The sequence below is a fragment of the Lissotriton vulgaris genome, chromosome 8, assembly GCF_964263255.1.
Source record: "Lissotriton vulgaris chromosome 8, aLisVul1.2, whole genome shotgun sequence".
Classification (NCBI taxonomy): domain Eukaryota; kingdom Metazoa; phylum Chordata; class Amphibia; order Caudata; family Salamandridae; genus Lissotriton; species Lissotriton vulgaris.
This window is the reverse complement of record NC_141696.1, coordinates 123039939-123058778: the sequence shown is the minus strand read 5'-3', so window position 1 is coordinate 123058778 and position 18840 is coordinate 123039939. Positions and strand designations below refer to the sequence as shown.

At 45.0% G+C, this 18840-nt stretch overlaps 1 protein-coding gene across 3 annotated transcripts in view; it reads right to left on the bottom strand.

Annotated features, from left to right (window-relative positions):
- Positions 1-18840, bottom strand: part of LOC147693577 (solute carrier organic anion transporter family member 2B1-like) — a 617951-nt gene that overhangs the window by 54538 nt on the left and 544573 nt on the right. For all 3 annotated transcript variants that reach the window (XM_086933807.1, XM_086933808.1, XM_086933809.1), the window contains exon 11: positions 18156-18315. In XM_086933807.1, the coding sequence (XP_086789933.1) occupies positions 18156-18315 (160 nt within the window). The remainder of the gene's footprint in view (positions 1-18155; positions 18316-18840) is intronic.

Here is an 18840-nt window from a genome sequence, read left to right as displayed (position 1 = left end):
GCAAGACGTTGGTTGATTCAGTTTGTTGACGATCGGACTGAGCAGGACCGTTGGACAGCCTACCATTTTGATGTCTACTGTCATTGAGTAAGGTCGCTGCTGCGGTTGGGTTTGGAGGTGCCACATTTAATTCTTGGCCATGTAGTGACCTGTTTGTTCAATGGATGTGTGAGCAGCCTGGATTTGTACCTGTGTCTGCTGTTGAGGCAACTGAAACTATTAAGTCCACCCACAGGTGCCTTTAGATTAACTTTGTTCGGCAGTGGGCCCTTATCTCGTTGCACATTCAATGAAGTACTGGCTGATGTGCCTAAGGTCTCAACGACCATTATCAGTCTGGCCAAGATTGACTAAGTAGGGGCATTGCTTTGTATTGCTTGCATTCTGGGGCATTCATATTTGACTTCGTTTGTAGGTCAAATACAGGAAAAAACTTGGTAGGCCCAAAGCCTGGGTGTGGCACAGGAGTATTGGCTACTCCTAAAGTCAGGGATAACCTATTTAGGATGCACTGCTTCTTGGACTGTTTTTTCAGTTTCTTTTTTACCCTTCTCAAGAGAGTGGTGTTTACTGGAGGGGGTGATCGGGCTGAATTAGCAGAAGGCACCTGTGCTCCTTTGAGTCCTTATTTGTCTCCGTTCATCGGGCTAGAAGAGGCTTGTCTTCTGTGGCATGAAGGAAGAGATTAAGCAGTGTGAGCGGGGATTGGATGAGGGTTATGTGGTAGACTGTGTGGAATTCTGCTGAAAGGTCCAGGAGAAGGAGAGGCACCATGTCACCTTTGTCTACCATGAGTTGGAAGTCATCAGTGACAGTGATTGAGGGCTGTCGCAGTCATCATCATCAACTTTATTCTGTCATTATGACCATCAAAGCACATAGGCATACAGTACATTAAAAAAACAATAGCACAAAAACATTGATGTGTTACATTATGAAGCCTTTATTGATGTCAGTGAAATATGGCAACTCACTAAAATCATTGTTATCAACAGGAAATGGGCTGATAAAAAACTTCTCAGTAGATAAGCCCAGATAGAAGTACATACAAACACCCTTGCCTGTAAAATAAAAACACAAAATACATAGAAATTGATTTCAAAACAAAATAATACTGAGCTCCTTTATATTTGGAATGAGTCAATTTGTCAAATTCTTAATCTTAAACAAATAAGCAAATAATGGTACGTAATGTTTATAGAAAACCATGGGACCTACAGATGAAAACCAGTAGGAAAGGAAAGGAAAGGAACTTGAAGTGCTAGTGCATAATGTGCAAAAATACAGTAAAACATATGTGTTTGTATATACAGTATAGGTATTGATGGAGATTTTTAAGTTTGAATACTCTATTATTGCACTACAAGAACCTCCAAATATGGTTGGCACTTAAAACAGAGTATTGTGGTATACCATAGTTCATTTAATCATGGTTCACCTAGGCTGAAACCTTGAGAAGTACAATACATAAGTAGCATGGGCAAGATCTCAATAGTTTAATCAAAAACTTCTGTGTTTAATTTGTATTTAAAAAGTCAAAATGGACTATTAACTATTGAAGGTAAGATTGCAGCAAGATCCAAGAGTCTACTTTAATCGTTTTTTAATGCCAACCTCCTCAAGAACCACATTGTTCACAAAAATGTAGCCACTGCGCATACTACTACTGGTTTTGTGTCCGTTCGAAGGATGCGCAATGCGTTTGCAGGCTTGGGCTAATCATTTAAGTCTTGCACTTTTGTATAGTGGACATACAAGGAAGATGTGTTCCATGACGCTGTGAGCAATTTCCAGGGGCGACAGTCAAACCAAAATTGGATGTGACTTTGTTTGTAGGTCAAATACAGGAAAAACCTTGGTGGGCCCAAAGCCTGGGTGTGGCGCGGGAGTATTGGCTACTCCTAAGGTCAGGGATATCCTATTTAGGCTGCACTGCTTCTTGGACTGTTTTTTCAGTTTCTTGTTTACCGTTCTCAAGAGAGTGGTCTTTACTGGAAGTCAAAATGGACTATTAACTATTGAAGGTAAGATTGGAGCAAGATCCAAGAGTCTCCTTTAATCGTTTTTTAATGCCAACCTCCTCAAGAAGCACATTGTTCACAAAAATGTAGCCACTGCGCATACTACTACTGGTTTTGTGTCCGTTCGAAGGATGCGCAATGCGTCTGCAGGCTTGGGCTAATCATTTAAGTCTTGCACTTTTGTATAGTGGACATACAAAGAAGATGTGTTCCATGACGCTGTGAGCAATTTCCAGGGGCGACAGTCAAACCAAAATTGGATGTGTAGCTTTCTCTCTTGTGGGATAGTAATAAACACCATGTATTGCTCATACACGGCAAGCAACTTAAACTCCAGAAATGCTAATGTTAAGTGGCCTCCTTGAGAATGTGTGATGACTCTCTCTGCCACCCATTTTCAAAAATAGGTCTTAACCCACTCTCTGCTGGGTAGAGAGCTGCTATCTGTCACTTCCCATAGGATCCCCAAGCCTAATACAGAGAACGATTTCTGGATATTGTTGTACCAGTCAATTTTTTTGAAGCGATCACGTTTGAGGACATCGTCAAGGGCAGTTGCATAGGGGATAAGCTCAGGTGTTTGTTTTAAGCTGAGCCAAAAGAGAAGTGGTCGAAGCCTCACCTTATCCACTATTGTAGTTCTGCCATGAGGCTGTCTCAGTCTTTTGATTGTGTCTGAATCCTGATTGGGGAGTGTCCAGGAAGTGGTTTGTATTGAGGTGACTGGCCAGATGGAAGCTGAAGAGTTTCTCTAGAACGTTGGGCAGAGAGGAGAGGCAGGAAATGGGTTGGTAGTTGGTCAGTGTCTAGAGGTGCAGCAAGCGTTTCTACAGAAGTGGCAGGATGGTGATGAGTTTCCAGGAGTCAGGGTAGGTGGTGCTAAAAGAGAGGTGTTGAGGACGGGAGTGAGGGATGTGCAGATGGGTTTCTATACACTAATCCTAAGTGTGCTCTGTTCCTATTTGATCCCTTTCTAGTGTGCAAAAGTTTTTTATTTGTCTCAGACAGACCTGTCAGCCAGGATTTGACACTGTTGTACCAACAGAATACACACAGCCCCACCCTTAATATTCTGCTGAACTCATAAGAGTAATCCCTTCCCATTTGGTTCGACCTGTCAATCAAACTGACCCATTCAGTAGCTCATGGAATGAAGTTCACAACTTTGTCACACCTCATTCAGGCAAAGTACAGGCTGGCTAGATGTAAGAGGCTAATGAATATTATCCTCATTACGACTCTGGCAGGGAAAATATAACTTCTAAAACTTAGTTTCCTTTAATAATTATTAAAAACATACTTGGAGAGGTTTTTCCAAGTATCTTGCATATTAGTTGTTCGCACAGACGCACCCAGAATTCTTGGGCATCAATTTAACATTAGTAAATCAGCATCATCTTTTACAGATTTAATCATAGAGCAGTTCTCATATGCTAAGCATTGACTTCACCTTCAGCAGACACTTCACAAAGCAATGTTTAGAACTTTCTATATAAATATATCCACCCTTGAAATGACCTGCTTCCCGTAGGATGGGGAAAACAAGCCCCAGTAAGAATACTTTTGTCATTTAACACCATGCATGTTTAACACCATCAGAATAGCTAATAAAACTGTAGAGTTATTCAGAGATAGAACATTTGTCCCTACTCCACCTCTATAATATCCAGATTACTTGTATATATGTTCATCATCAACTCCACTATTGGTAAGATAAAAACCTCAAGATTCATAATTATGTGCTCCTCGAAAGAGATAACCTTAGTTTCTGCTTGACTCTTGTGCCACCAGAAAAATAATCAACAAAAATCAATATTTTCTGTTTCCTATCACTAGTAGTAAATATATCACTTGTTAAGTATGCTTATTACCCTAAGCATAATCATATTTACAAATTATATGTAACCATGACCTTATAATTCTTCCATTCCCATCACATAATTACCCCATAATTCATTATGATAGTTCACAAAGTCTTCAGCCCAGTGTAAAATATTCAAAATTGTTCAAAGACAGTTTCTCAAGACAACTTTCCCATTACTGCTCTCAATTATTAAATGGACTTCCAACAAACTCTTCAAGAAGCAACAGTTTTTTGCATTATAAAATTATCGAAAAAGTGCTAAGGATTTCAAGTCTTCTTAGTCAGAGAGGCCTTTAATTTTGCCATCCTTTGCAACCAAAATATGGGCTTGCTCCAGAAAGCCATAGTGCCAATCCAAATGCCTAAGCCAAGGTTGAAATGGAAGAACCTTCCTATGATTGATGCTGGTATCCGATGAACAACCAGCAAAGAAATACATTTTAAATCCCTCAACTAACAGTGGGTTCTTGGATTTCCGAGCCTCTTGCAGAATGGCTCTGGCATGCTGGTGACATAGGGCACAGGCAGTTTTTGGGCACGGGGAGGATTGGGGCTTCTAAGCCTGAACCAAAATGCAATGGGCCCTTTGAAACTCCAGTAGTTCAAAGAGCTGGAGATCAAGGAGTTTCAGGAGTAGATCCCATAAAAAAAAGTATTACGCCATAATCTAGTGTCATAGAAAGTCAATGTATGTGCCCCAGTAGGGCACAGCCTCATAGACAGCTTCAACTTCATCCAATCGGGTGTGGAGAATGGAGACAATCTGTCTCAGTAATTTCACCTCCATGGTAGGATCAGTCATTTTTTATCCATGGCCATCAACGTTTGGGCCTATTTCTTTAGGCGTATGCTCATGCCTGGAGAGGAGGGAGTCGGTGATTGGCTGGTCATGGTGAGGTTCCGTGACAATTGTAAGTGGTGTTTTGGACTCGCACGAATATGGTCGAGTCTAGTATCTATGAACCGCAAACGACGAGTTTAGTAAGTGTGCGCAGTTTCACTGTGCTAACTTAAACCGTTCGTTTGTTACGTGGGCTTTTTCATCTGCACCCACGGGTTCCATCTTAGATACGGCACCCATTTTGTCTCTTGCCCTCAAGTAGTCAGCGAACGGACGCTGTCCGCTTCGCGACCCTGGGACTCCCAAGATATTTGCGGAAGACACATGTCCTTTGAAAGTGTCTTTATGACGAGGGGGTTGCTACTGTAAGGCAGGTGGCGCCGCTCGAGGCTCATCTTGCCGCACGGACTTATTGTCTCAGCCGTGCATTTCATTAGGCACGTCCCTTTGATGCCTGTATCTCGTGCTTCCCGATACCTCCCCTTTTACACCCTTTCCGATCTCCCCACTGTCTCCGTCTTCCTCTGCACCTGTCTTCGTTCCTGTTTCGATCTACTTGATTGCTGATTGGAATTTGCTAATGGTGGGAAGATGGGTTTTTACAGTTGGGAACCGCCAAATGTTTCCGCACTTATGATCCGGACCTCATGTGTTTGAAAGTGACCAAAGCGACCCCTCTGGGAGCTAGATGTGGGAACTGAGTTGTAAACCTTTGTGTTCAATGTTAGCCTATGGGTAAAAACTGTATAAAAGGAGCGATTCACAGAACCAATTTGAAGCAGTCTCCCCGAACTACACTCGATGTACTTCCTGTGACTTCTGTGTTCCCTGCAGTAAATAAACCTTGACTCTTTGACGCCGAAGGAAGTGTCCCGTGTCTCTGTGACTTGTACGCCGGAACAGGTTACCCACGAAGGTTTCAGGTGTTGTGCCCTGGCACCGCTGGGTCCAAAAGAACCCAGTCCTTCAGTTGGCGCCCAACGTGGGGCTGCATCAGTGGTACCGGTCCAAGCCCGACGATCGTGAGGAACTTCGTGTGAAATCTCCGAGGGAAGGTGCACCCCGCTTCATCGATCCTGTTGTCGAAATAAGTGGCCCGAAGACTTTTCCCGCGAAGATTCCCGCCTCCTGACGGCTGCGACGGACTGCTGCCCTGACTGTAGACCTGTCTTGGCGCCTGGCGTAGACCTTGGTATAGCGAGACGATAGACGGGCCTTCCTGAGGACGCCATTGATCTTTGAGTTAAGTATTTGTGGGTCGCTCCCAGAGTCCTTGGTTGTAAACACTTTAGCGAGTGTTTTTGTTGTAGACACTTTAGCAAGTGTCTTTGTTGTAAACACTAGTGGTTTTTGTTGTACACGCTGGGTGAGTCGGTGACACTTTGCTAGCGTACTTTGTTGTTGTATTTGTTTGACGACTGCAGCCGCCAAAGACCGAGGGTTTTGTTCTTGCTGGGACTTGGTAAATCCCGTAACCCTTGAAGTTTGTGAAACTCGGCTAGTGTGCAAGATGCCTGGTCGCAGTACTTTGTTCAGTTGTTGTAGACCTTGTGGTGCGGATTCCCTGCTGGAGGACTCGTGTCCGATACCTCCGGTTGGAACTCCTACTTATGACTTATATAGCAAACATGGGCTAGGCCCGATTGCTTTTAACGATTACTGGATAAAATATACAAAGAAAGACGGCGATCTTCGTTGGCCACCTCACGGTAGCTTCGAAGCGTCGATCTTAGATAATTTGGAAATAAAGTTGTTCGAACGTAAATCTAGGCCGGCCATGTTCGATGCCTTTCGGTTGTGGCGCAAAGAAGCCCGACAGAAAGAAATCAGACAGAATAAACGTAGTGAGCGAGATAATGTTGCTACCATAGTGAAGAAAGCTGAGCAGTTTCAGCGTGATAAGGAGGATAAGGATAAGGAAGTGTTTGAGAGGCTACAACGTATGACCATAGATAAATGCTATCCTGCTTTGCCTACGGAGTCGGATAACAAGGAAGAGGCAGTTGAGGATCCTTTAATGTCCTATCTTATGAAGTCGCCACCTCCGTACGTACAGGGTACCGTAGCTCCTGTGGTCCCTGCCGTACCTGTTCCTCCACTTGTTATTCCTGCACCCGCTCTTCCGATTGTTCCTGCTCCTGTGCCTGTTTCTATTCCTACTGCTCCTCCGCTTCCACATACTCCTGCTCACGCTACTGCTCCTGTATTGTTAACCCCTGTTGTTGCTAACGTTTCTACCCCTCCTCTTGTTAGTCCTGTGTCTTACTCTTGTCCCTCTACTCGTAACCGTAATTCTCCCATTGCGACAAATTTTTTCCAGTCGCTCGGACCTGTCTTTGGGTCCGCTGGTTCTGATGGTCCGCCGCAGAGGCGTAGTCAGCTTCCTGGTAATAGGGAACGCGCTGCACTATACAATATGGCGATGGGTTGGATGGACAATCCGCAGAGAAATCCACCCCGAGTTGTTCTTGAAACATTTAGTCAATTCAACATACCAACTCAGAGATATGTGTTTGACGAAATGTGTAAACTTTTACATGATCAGATAGCGGCCGTTGCGCCTGACGAGGTGCTGACTGCCCTGTCTAATCTTCGGCTTCAGTTCGCAACTGGACTGATAGTCGATACTAATGTCCGACGTGCTATTGAGCAGTTGCTGTCTTTTCGCCTCGCTCCTATTCCTCACGCACTGTTTGTTGAGGATCTTGAGCGCCAACAAGCCGAGTCTGGCCAATATCCTATGCGTGAAGTTCCGCCGGTTTGGATACCAGCTGATAATACTAATGCTAATGCTCCAGTGGCAGCACATTTCCAGAGAGTGTGGATACATCTCCCATGGAAACGATCGGAAGTGCTTCAGGTGAAACAATCTTTGCCCGATCCTCGTAAAAATCCTGCTGGGTATTATAAGGAACTATCGCAGCTCGTAGATGCTACGGTAATGAATCTTGCCGATATCGACATGTTGTTTGGCAACGTCGTGCCACAACCGGTATGGGCTAAGATACGTCACCAAGATCACGCAAATGAATTAGGTGGCGATTGGAATGCCATTACAGCGGCAGACGCTGGACAAGTGGCTGCTACTAAACCCGATCAGTTGATTGAACTTCTTCCTCAGCGAATCATTACATTAATGAAAACGCTTATGCCAGCTATGAGGGTAAATTGGGACAAGTTGTCAGCCTGTAAGCAAAAGAAGGATGAGAGTGTATCAGACTTCTTTACGAGGTTTGAGGAAACATTCGTCGATCATAGTGGACAGGATCTGGGTACTGAGGGTGGACAGAGGTTGTTCGTGGATAAATTTGTATCGAACTTATTGCCCGACTTGTGCAATAAATTGAAGAATTCAGAAAGTGCATGGGCCGTTTCTACCTCAGCTCAGATTCTGGCTACGGCACAATATTATGAAAATAGAGAGAAAGAAGAAAATGACCGAGCTGATAAAAAGACGAAAGAGCTGAAAACTAAAGTGTTGTTACAACAAGCGTATCCGCCGCGTTCTAATCAGAATGCGTCTCAGCAGAATAGATCTCAGTCGCAATCGAATCGATCGCAGTCGCGTAACGATTCCTCTTTTCAAAGATCTTCGTTGGGGTACAATCAATGTGCTTATTGTAGACAGGAGGGACATATCAAATTCAATTGTCCCGCTTTGAACGAACGTATTAGTGGAAATTCGTCTAGAGGAGGCCGTGGTGGTTCACAGAATGCATCACGTGGTAGAGGTCGTGGTGCTCAGAACGACCGTTCTGACAACTTATCAAATTCTAATAACTGTTTCGACCAACGTGGATCATCGCAAGGACGATCTGCGCAGTACAATGTAGACGATTATTACGTCGATCAGGGGACTGACGATAGTAATTACTAGGACAGCCAAAGACAAAAGGAGGGAGTGGTATCAGTTCCGGTTGATCAGAGAGGGCCTTACGTCGCAGTTGCTACATTGGGCGTCGTTGAGCCTTTTCTGTTGGACACTGGTGCAGCGAAAAGTTCCATTATGCATTCGAAACTCCCTGGCGCACCTTTGTCTGGCTTAACAAATGTTTCCGTTGGATTCTCTGGCGCCCCCGTTAGCAATCCAGTTTCGCGCCCTCTACCCCTTAAAATTGGGCCTCGTGAGCTCGAGGCTCCGTTGATTTTGACCACTGGTTGTGGCGAAAATCTTTTGGGTCTGGATCTGCTTAAACGTTTGTATGCAACATTGTATTGTTCTCCTGCGGGTGTAAAGCTTACGTTAGGTGAGAGGGTTGTCTCTCCTATGTATTTGTCTCTCGATAAGCTTCCACCGGAATTGGATTCTCTTCCTGCGTCTTTGTGGGCAACGGGTCCAAATGATGTGGGCCTACTTGATATCTCCCCTTATGTTGTTCAGTTGAAAGCGAATGTGCGACTGCCACGTATTCCCCAATATCGTATCTCCCTTGATGGTGAGCGGGCTTTGTTAGCGATCATCTATGATTTGATCGAGAAAGATGTTATTGAGGAGACTCGGGGAAACGTGTGCAATAGCCCTGTACTGCCCATTCTTAAACGTACTGATCCTACCAAACCGCCTGTTTATCGTTTTGTTATCGATTTACGGGAGGTGAATAAAATTGTGGTTCCTCAATTTCCTGTTGTGCCTGACATCACGGCGCTACTGACTCTGATTCCAGCTACTGCATCATGGTTTTCGGTGATTGATTTGAAAAACGCCTTTTTCAGCATCCCGATCGCCGAAGAGAGCAGGGACCTTTTCGGTTTCTCTCTTGGTGGACGTAGCTTCCGGTTCAAACGCGCTCCTCAGGGCTACTGTGAAAGTCCGTCTATTTACAGTCAAGCCCTGAAGGGACAACTGGATGCGTTTCGGTTGCCGGTCGGTGCGGCCTTAATCCAATACGTCGACGACTTATTGGTGGCTGCTGATACTCAGGACATTTGCAAAATTGCTACGGTGTCGTTGCTGCAACATCTCTGTGAGTCAAATCATAAGGTGTCACCTTCTAAACTCCAATATTGTTGTCAAGAAGTAACCTATCTAGGTCACTTATTGTCAAAGGAGGGAAGGAGGTTGACCCCAGAGAGGATTGCAGCGATTGCGCGAATGGCTGTGCCACAAACCCAAAGAGATGTGCGTGCCTTTCTAGGTATCACGTCGTACTGTAGGCAGTGGATCCCTAATTTTTCATTGCTAGCGAAACCATTGGTGGCTCTTACGTGTAAGGATGTTTCAACTCCTTTACCATGGACGGAAGAATGTCAGAAAAGTTTTTCTGAACTGCGTGATTCATTGTGTTCGGCCCCTGTGTTAGGTACCCCTGACTACAGTAAGCCGTTTACGTTATATGTTCACGAGAGGGAAGGTTGTGCGTTGAGTGTCCTAACGCAACCTTTTGGTGGTAAGCAACGTCCATGTGCATATTTTTCCTCGACCTTAGACCCAGTAGCTAGAGCATTGCCGAGTTGTTTGAGAGCAACTGCGGCAGCTGCGGTCTCCATCCGACAATCAGCAGGATTGGTCATGGATAATATGCTTACGGTGATGGTTCCGCATGCAGTCGACACTCTTTTGAATCGAACGAAAACTCAGCACTTGACGAGTGCGAGGTTGTCTGGGTACGAATTGACGCTTCTGGCAAGCCACATTCAGATAAAACGTTGTAATGTCCTAAATCCGGCAACTTTGTTACCGATTAGTGCAGAGTCAGATCAAGTAACAGAACATGACTGCTACTTGCGTACAGAGGAGGAAACAAAAGGTCGAGTGGACCTTAAAAACACTCCATTGGAAGACCCTGACGGCACTCTGTATGTGGATGGGTCATGTTTTAAATTGCCGAATGGTGATGTGACTACTGCTTATGCTGTGGTGACGTTGAATACTGTTGTTGAGACTGCGAGATTGAATCAGAATTCTGCCCAAGCTGCAGAGCTGATTGCTCTTACTAGAGCATGTGTATTAGCGAAAGGGAAACGTGTGAATGTGTACACCGACAGCCAGTATGCTTTCGGTGTAGCGCATAGCTTTGGACGACTGTGGCGAGAGCGTGGTTTCTTCACGTCACACGGTACGAAAATACAGCATGGCCAGCTTGTGAATGATCTTTTGGATGCGTTGACGTTGCCTGCTCAAGTTGCGATCGTTAAGTGTAGTGCGCATCGTAAAGTGACGGATGATGTTGGTCGTGGTAATGCATTTGCAGATGAGATTGCTAAGGAGACTGCCCGGAACCTTAGTACTCGAATGTATGTGACGAGTTCGGTTAGGTGGCCTACAGAATCAAGTATGTGTGTAGATACTTTTGAGAGTGTGAAATCAATTCAGAATGAGGCCACTGAGACTGAAAAGATGAAGTGGAAAGAAAGTACGGGAAAGTTGGATGTGAATGGTTGTTGGATTGATTTGTCGGATCAGAAAAGATGGTTGTTGCCTGATGCGTATGTGCTGGCCGTTGTGACAATGGCACATGGGTTAGCACATATTAGCGCGAAAGGCATTTGCAAGTTGTTGTCGCCTGTGTGGAAGAATGATGGAATTACAAAATGTGCTGAGCGTCTGGTGAAGAATTGTATGGTGTGCATAATGTACAATCCTGGCAAAGGAACCCCAACTCCCCCTGGCAGTTTTGCTCCTCCTTCGTATCCCTTTGAGGTGATTCAATTGGACTTCATCCATATGGAGCGATGCAATAACTTGAAATATGTTTTGGTTGTGGTTTGCGCATTCTCCCGATGGATCGAGGCCTATCCCCTTAAAGATAATACTGCTTTGTCTACTGCGAAAATCCTACTGAAGGAATACTTTCCTCGGTATGGAATGCCTAGAGTCGTGTGGTCAGATAACGGAAGTGAGTTTGTTGGAAGTGTGATGAAGAGTGTGTGTAAGGGCCTTGGAATTAATCAAAAATTCCATAGCGCCAATCATCCCCAGTCAGCTGGATTGGTTGAAGGTTACAATGGTACCCTTAAACTAAAGCTAGCGAAGATTCAGGCTACGACTGGACTTTCGTGGCCTGACGCTTTGCCTTTAGAATTACTGTCAACTAGGGCGACTGTACACTCCCGAATAGGGCTTAGTCCCTATGAAATAGTGTTCGGCCGTCCTGCGAATGTGTGGGGGGTTCCTAGGCCAGGAATATTCGTTGATCTTGAGTATCCGATGTTGATTGACTACTTACATGACTTGACTGCTAAACTGAGGTTAATTCATCAACAGGTTTACGACGCCTTGCCGACGCAGACGGAGGGTCCAGGCCACCAGCTCCAGCCCGGTGATTGGGTAGTTACCCGTAACTTCTCACGAAAGAAGAATCTGGACCCCCGCTTTGTTGGACCTTACCAGGTGCTCCTGGCCACGAGGACTGCCGTTCGTCTTGAGGGGCGGAAGAATTGGGTACATGCTACCCATTGTAAGCGAGTCCCTATTCCTTTGCCGGCAGACCCGTGGGTAAGGAAAGGCATTGCGTCAATAGAAGCAGAGACATTGCCGGCGTTTGTACCTTTTAGCGACGCACAGCTTGTTGGAGAAACCACAGCGCAGCAGAAAGCCACTGTTGAAACATTGTCAGCAAAAGACTCGAGACCAGATCAACAAACTGATCAGCAGGACGCTGTCTCTTCAACGGATCCTTTGTTCAACGAGCAGACACGTCCCGGGAAACATCGATATTCTTTGCGTTCTCACACTAAGGACAAATAAAGTTTTTCTTGCCTTGCTGTAATTGACAACTGCAATATCCTCGTTTCCCCTGATCAATTTTGAACATTCGTATCGTTGAAACTTGTTTTGTACATACATCAAGCTTCTTCCTTGTATCTTTTTCCTTCCACAGCAGGGAATTATTGTGCTAAATAAATACATATTGTGTATTGAGGGCCGTAGGGCCGCGCGCGTACTTCCTTCTGGACAGTAGGTCTTGACGTTAGGTTAAAGGCCGTCGGTTCCTAGGAACTCCTGGGGATTGACTATTGCTGCACGGAACGAAGTGCGTCAAGAAACGTTGCGGACGGTCGTAGGGAAATGGCATTTTCGAAGCTGAACGATTTGGAAGGAGCTCAGGCGTACAGAGTCAAACTGCAGAAACTCAGTCGTACTAAATGTGTTGTATTCCAATTGTTTGTATTGTTTTTAACTGCTTCTGCATTCTTGGCGGGTGGGGTGTATTACACTATGTCTCACTTCTTACTTGCTACCCCTACTCCTACTCCTTACCCTAACCTTACTTTTACTACTACTACTGCTTCTCCCCATTCCTTTCATATTTTACCGGAACACGAACAGGCTAGACGTGTGGAATTCCGCAACAATTCCTTTATCCAGCTCCTCCATCAGCATCAGTTAGTGGTTAACACTACTAATTGTTGGGTGTGTGGATTGATGCCACATACTACGGGTAAGGGAATTCCATATCTGGTGTTACCGTATAGTTCCCAAGGGTCAGCTCGAGCGTTCCAAACAATGCTTCGAAGCGCACTGGGTTTCCACCCCACTCCAGAACAACGTTCCCCCAACTCTGGTCCTACCTCGTATCAGTGGGTACTATCGATGGCAATAGAGGATATGGAAGATGAGATCCATGATGCTTTTCTCATCCCTAAAGAAGAGGTACAAGCCTATAGGGTCCTGAGTAGAGGGGAATATAGTATGTTCACTAATGAAAAGCAGCTTAAAAGCTCGTCTCCAATATGGGTCGTACCCCACACTGGTAATCTTTGTCTCGTGGGTCGTGGTTCGCAAGCCTCACTTGGAGCCAGTGCTTGCACTGAAAGTTACGTTCTGCCAATGTCCCCGTCCCCTGTGTTTCTGGCTGCCAAGGGTACGTACTTCATCTGTCATGATCGTGCATACACATGGTTGCCCGTAGACTTCATGGGCTCATGTTTTGTTGCAAATCTGTTGCCTCCGACGTTCACTGTAGATGCCGATTACCATAAGACTAGAGTTGTACGAGGCGTGATTAGCGAAGAAGACACTGCTGGTCAAGAGGCAGGAGACTTTTTCAAGGGTTTCCTTCCGTTTTGGGGACCTATGGTTAATAGTAGGAACCTGAGACATTTGACTCGAGTGGTAGAATCGACAGCTAATGTTACTGCTAGTGCCCTTGGTAATATCACCACAGAACTTCAGGCGGAGAGACTTATGACGTTACAAAACCGAATGGTTTTAGATGTCGTCTTGGCAGATCGCGGTGGGGTATGTAAAGTGATCCATTCGAGCTGTTGCATTTTCATACCTGATAATGCTCCTACTGTCTATCAAGCCATCTCAAAGTTGCATAAGATCTCCGAATCCATACACGTGGATGTAGGGGATTGGACGCTACTCGGTTGGTTTTGGGGCCTGATGTCGACTTGGGGTTGGAAGATTCTGATGATCATCGGAGTTGTGGTAGTGTTCCTGTTCACGTGCTGCCTTTGTGTACAGTGTGGTCCTGCCTTATGTGGCCTCTGTGCTACAACGTGTATGAGACAACCACCTGTTACCAAGGGGACTCGGTCGGACAGAGCTATGCTACAGCGACATCTCGATGGTCTGATGAATATCGAATATGATTCCGACTAGTGCTTGCCTACATGAGGGCAAAAGGAGCGTCTGAGGTTCCGTGACAATTGTAAGTGGTGTTTTGGACTCGCACGAATATGGTCGAGTCTAGTATCTATGAACCGCAAACGACGAGTTTAGTAAGTGTGCGCAGTTTCACTGTGCTAACTTAAACCGTTCGTTTGTTACGTGGGCTTTTTCATCTGCACCCACGGGTTCCATCTTAGATACGGCACCCATTTTGTCTCTTGCCCTCAAGTAGTCAGCGAACGGACGCTGTCCGCTTCGCGACCCTGGGACTCCCAAGATATTTGCGGAAGACACATGTCCTTTGAAAGTGTCTTTATGACGAGGGGGTTGCTACTGTAAGGCAGGTGGCGCCGCTCGAGGCTCATCTTGCCGCACGGACTTATTGTCTCAGCCGTGCATTTCATTAGGCACGTCCCTTTGATGCCTGTATCTCGTGCTTCCCGATACCTCCCCTTTTACACCCTTTCCGATCTCCCCACTGTCTCCGTCTTCCTCTGCACCTGTCTTCGTTCCTGTTTCGATCTACTTGATTGCTGATTGGAATTTGCTAATGGTGGGAAGATGGGTTTTTACAGTTGGGAACCGCCAAATGTTTCCGCACTTATGATCCGGACCTCATGTGTTTGAAAGTGACCAAAGCGACCCCTCTGGGAGCTAGATGTGGGAACTGAGTTGTAAACCTTTGTGTTCAATGTTAGCCTATGGGTAAAAACTGTATAAAAGGAGCGATTCACAGAACCAATTTGAAGCAGTCTCCCCGAACTACACTCGATGTACTTCCTGTGACTTCTGTGTTCCCTGCAGTAAATAAACCTTGACTCTTTGACGCCGAAGGAAGTGTCCCGTGTCTCTGTGACTTGTACGCCGGAACAGGTTACCCACGAAGGTTTCAGGTGTTGTGCCCTGGCACCGCTGGGTCCAAAAGAACCCAGTCCTTCAATGGGGCGGCTGACTGCTTGCGAAAAAGGCAGTGACAACCCGATGGTTTTGTGATGTCAAATGATGCAAGGTCTAGAGTATATTCCATCTATGGAATGACCAACATGAATTGTCTGGGTGCTGGAAAAGTGATCAATATCAGGAGCTAAAGAGTACACAGAGAAAGAGGAACCCTAGGTGATCAGCCCACAACATGTGACTCCAATCTCTATTGTGTAGTCCTGACACAGTACAGAACTAGAGGTAGAGGTCCCTGAACCCCACCGGTTCTGCATCTTTGAGGTATAGTGATAGACTGGCGGTGCACCTACACAGATTCTAGCTCAGTGCAAGAGCCCCCCTTCAGTAATCTCCTAAACTCAGCTGTCAGCTATCCTATCAGGGGAGACAGCAATCATAATAACAAAAGGCTACAAGGGGACATGGTTGTGGACTGACCCATTCCTAGATCCACGCTGGGTGACTGGAGACATGAACAGAGTGTCAACCAAAGGGGACTGGTTTAGACTTTCATAAGGAGCCACAGACGAACCCCCAAGCCAGCCAAGATTGGGCAGGTCATAGGCCCAATGTGGGAAAATGCCTTTCCATGCAGTGAGGTAGGCTTAATACAAAAGGGCTGGTGGATGGCTGCTTGTTCAGGTATGTGGCTACAGAACAACAGGAATGCTCTGTCCAGCGGGAGCAAATTCCTTCACATTTACTACTGGACATTGTAGGCCCCCTCTGCCTTAGGAGAGTCAGGGGTCGACCATCCCCAAGTGCAGCAGCAGGGCAGAGGCTGTTAGTGCTACAGTGGAGCTTCGAGTGGAAGCAGCCATCAGGTTGACTCTTTCTGACCCTGAATACACACTTTTCAATGTTGGTATACCTATATTATTAATTCAACCAAGTAAAAGCTTCTAATTTATTAGCCTTGGTTATAAATAGGAGAGCTATTCACAGGTAACTGGAGAGCTACCACTAGCTCTCGAGCTACTCATTGAAGAAACCTGCTTTAAGGATCACCTTGACAAGAGTTGTGATTACTCCTTGAGATGGAAAGTTGCCCACTTCAAATACTAATCCTTTTTCAGGCAGTGAGTGTCTACTCAAACATCCTGCCAGTGGTTCACAACTTTTCCTAGTACACAGGGTAGCGTCAGTCACTGAACTTGCTAAGCAAGCATACCAAAAGGAAACACATGAGCCACTAGATGAACTACCTGTCTCCTAGTTGAAGTTAGAGTACCAAAGTGTAACACAAGCGACACCAGACCAAAAGTAAAACACCAGCAGACACGGACTTGAGCACCAATGAGTATGAGGACTGAACAGCTACTTCAAGCACTTAGAAGCAATGACAGCTGCCTGTAGAATGAGCTAGCGGGATCACTGAATGAACAAATAATTGCAATTGGAGGGCTGGGAGCACGGAAAGTGCTATGCAATCCACATGGCGATGCCACTATGTCAGACCACAGATACTTAACCATAGCATTCAAAAGTAACTTTCAGCAGACACCCAGATGGGAAATCTAAAGAACGTGCATGTAATTCCTACCAAGACCTTTAATGGGATATGAGATAATTGGCAGAAGATTCCATAAGATGATCGAATAAACCCATGGGAAACCACAAGAACAGTGTTAGAGTCAGTTTGATGGTGTAAAATCTTGACCTTCAAATCTAAGATAGCAAGATCTCACATAGGCTTCCAAAGAACCAAAAGAGAAGTGCCATAAATGGCACTGGGCCTGGTATGACCATGCTAGCACCAACTGAGCAAGCTCAAAGTGAGTCTCACACAAAAGGGGGCAGGGCAGATCTTGTGCTCTCTGCAGCAGAGCCGCTCTCAAGTGTGGTCCACCCACATCAGTCCATAACACCGGCACTGTACCAGCAAAAGTCAAGTCTCGAACCCCCAGGAAATTCAGAGGTGAAGCTCCTTTCCACACCCAACGACCTGACTGAGCAAAGTGGAGCTACTCGTAGCACCTTCCTGCCACAGCGAAATGGGGAACAAAGCGTTACATGTATTAACCTAATTGCGATTTTCTATGATTCAGAATTAGGTAATCACTTTTCCTAATGTATGAAATTCATAGAGTTTCATTTTGCAATTCCTTAGGGGTTGCAAATCGAACTACCTCATTAATATTAAATAGGTAAGTCACAATTTGCGACCCCCTAGGAATCGCTAAAATCACGGGGATGATGGCCTGCTAGGCTTAGCAGACCACCATATTTGTGATTGCTTCTCAATAATGCATATAGGAAAACGAGTTACGTGTAAAAGAAAAAAAATCAAAAGTATTCTTTTCATGTTGTAAGAGCAGGCGATGGTCAGCGGGTCCACTGCCTGCTCTTACAAAATGTTTTGCCACCATTCCCAAAGGGGAACAGGTATCTTGGGGACCCCTTCCTATTTGCGAATGGATTACCACGCACTTGAAGTTTGTGGTAAAATGTGAATGTTTTGTGGCTGCATTCATATTTACAAACCATTTCTACATACCGCTGCGATTCGGTAATTGGAAGGGATGCCCTAAATACGCCCCTTCCAAATATCGAATCGCAAACCCATTCTGTAACAGATAACCGAATTGCAAAATTGGGTTTGATACATAAGAAATTTCTTTTTTGCATTCACAAACAGGTCAATTCTGTGAATCGGCCTATATGTGAATGCAAAATAGCTGCAAACCCATACCCAAAATTACCTATTGCAAGATAGTGACAAAAAACAGGAATAGGGAGCAGCATTATATCCTTAGCTGAAGGTTTGTGATAAAAATTAGAATAGCATATATGGTTGAAATTCAAGAGCTTTTTCTGCAATAGTAGTGCGGTTTGCATTTCTTCACGGTGATACTAACGCTCTTAGAGCGAAGACTGCAATGAGGAGGTAATGACTCACCATCAACAGGCTTTAAAAACTTGCCAACTTACCAAAACCTTATTTTCCCTGAAGTCGTATCTCACATCTCCACACCCTGCATAGCATGGAGAGATGTATTCAATGCCATCATAACCACAGATAGGATTGTAAGCTGTGTCTGAGCAGTGGCACTTGGTGTTACATTTGGAAATGTTTTGTCCAACTTCCTCACTAGGAAAAAACAGAAAGACTTTGTTTACAAATCACACCCAAATACCTAAAATGCCTCATAACCTTGACACAAAACACAGTTGTGTTTATCTGAGCATATTGTTTTCAGAATATAATGAATCATTAACAAGCGAACACAAGTCGTAATCAGTCCGTGGCTTGTAGCCTACACGCCACAGACTGATTACGACTTATTATTCTACTTGTACTTACTGAGGATACTGGGGGCCGAATACAGAAAAATTGGAAATGTAAGGTGTACATTGATTGAGGAGCGTCCAAAGAACACATTTTTATCTTATTGCTCTCATGACTGATAGAGAGTATTGTGTGATATCTTAATGTTTCCTAGCGATAGCCCTGAAGAAGTCTATGGTTATAAATACCAAGACGAAACACGTGTTGGCGACGGCTAGTGTGGATTTTGAAGAACAACATCTATAATAAAAGAAGATATGAAGATTACACATTCTTTGGAATTTGTTTTTTGATGGGCTCACTTAAGCTCCGGATAAAATCTTTTTG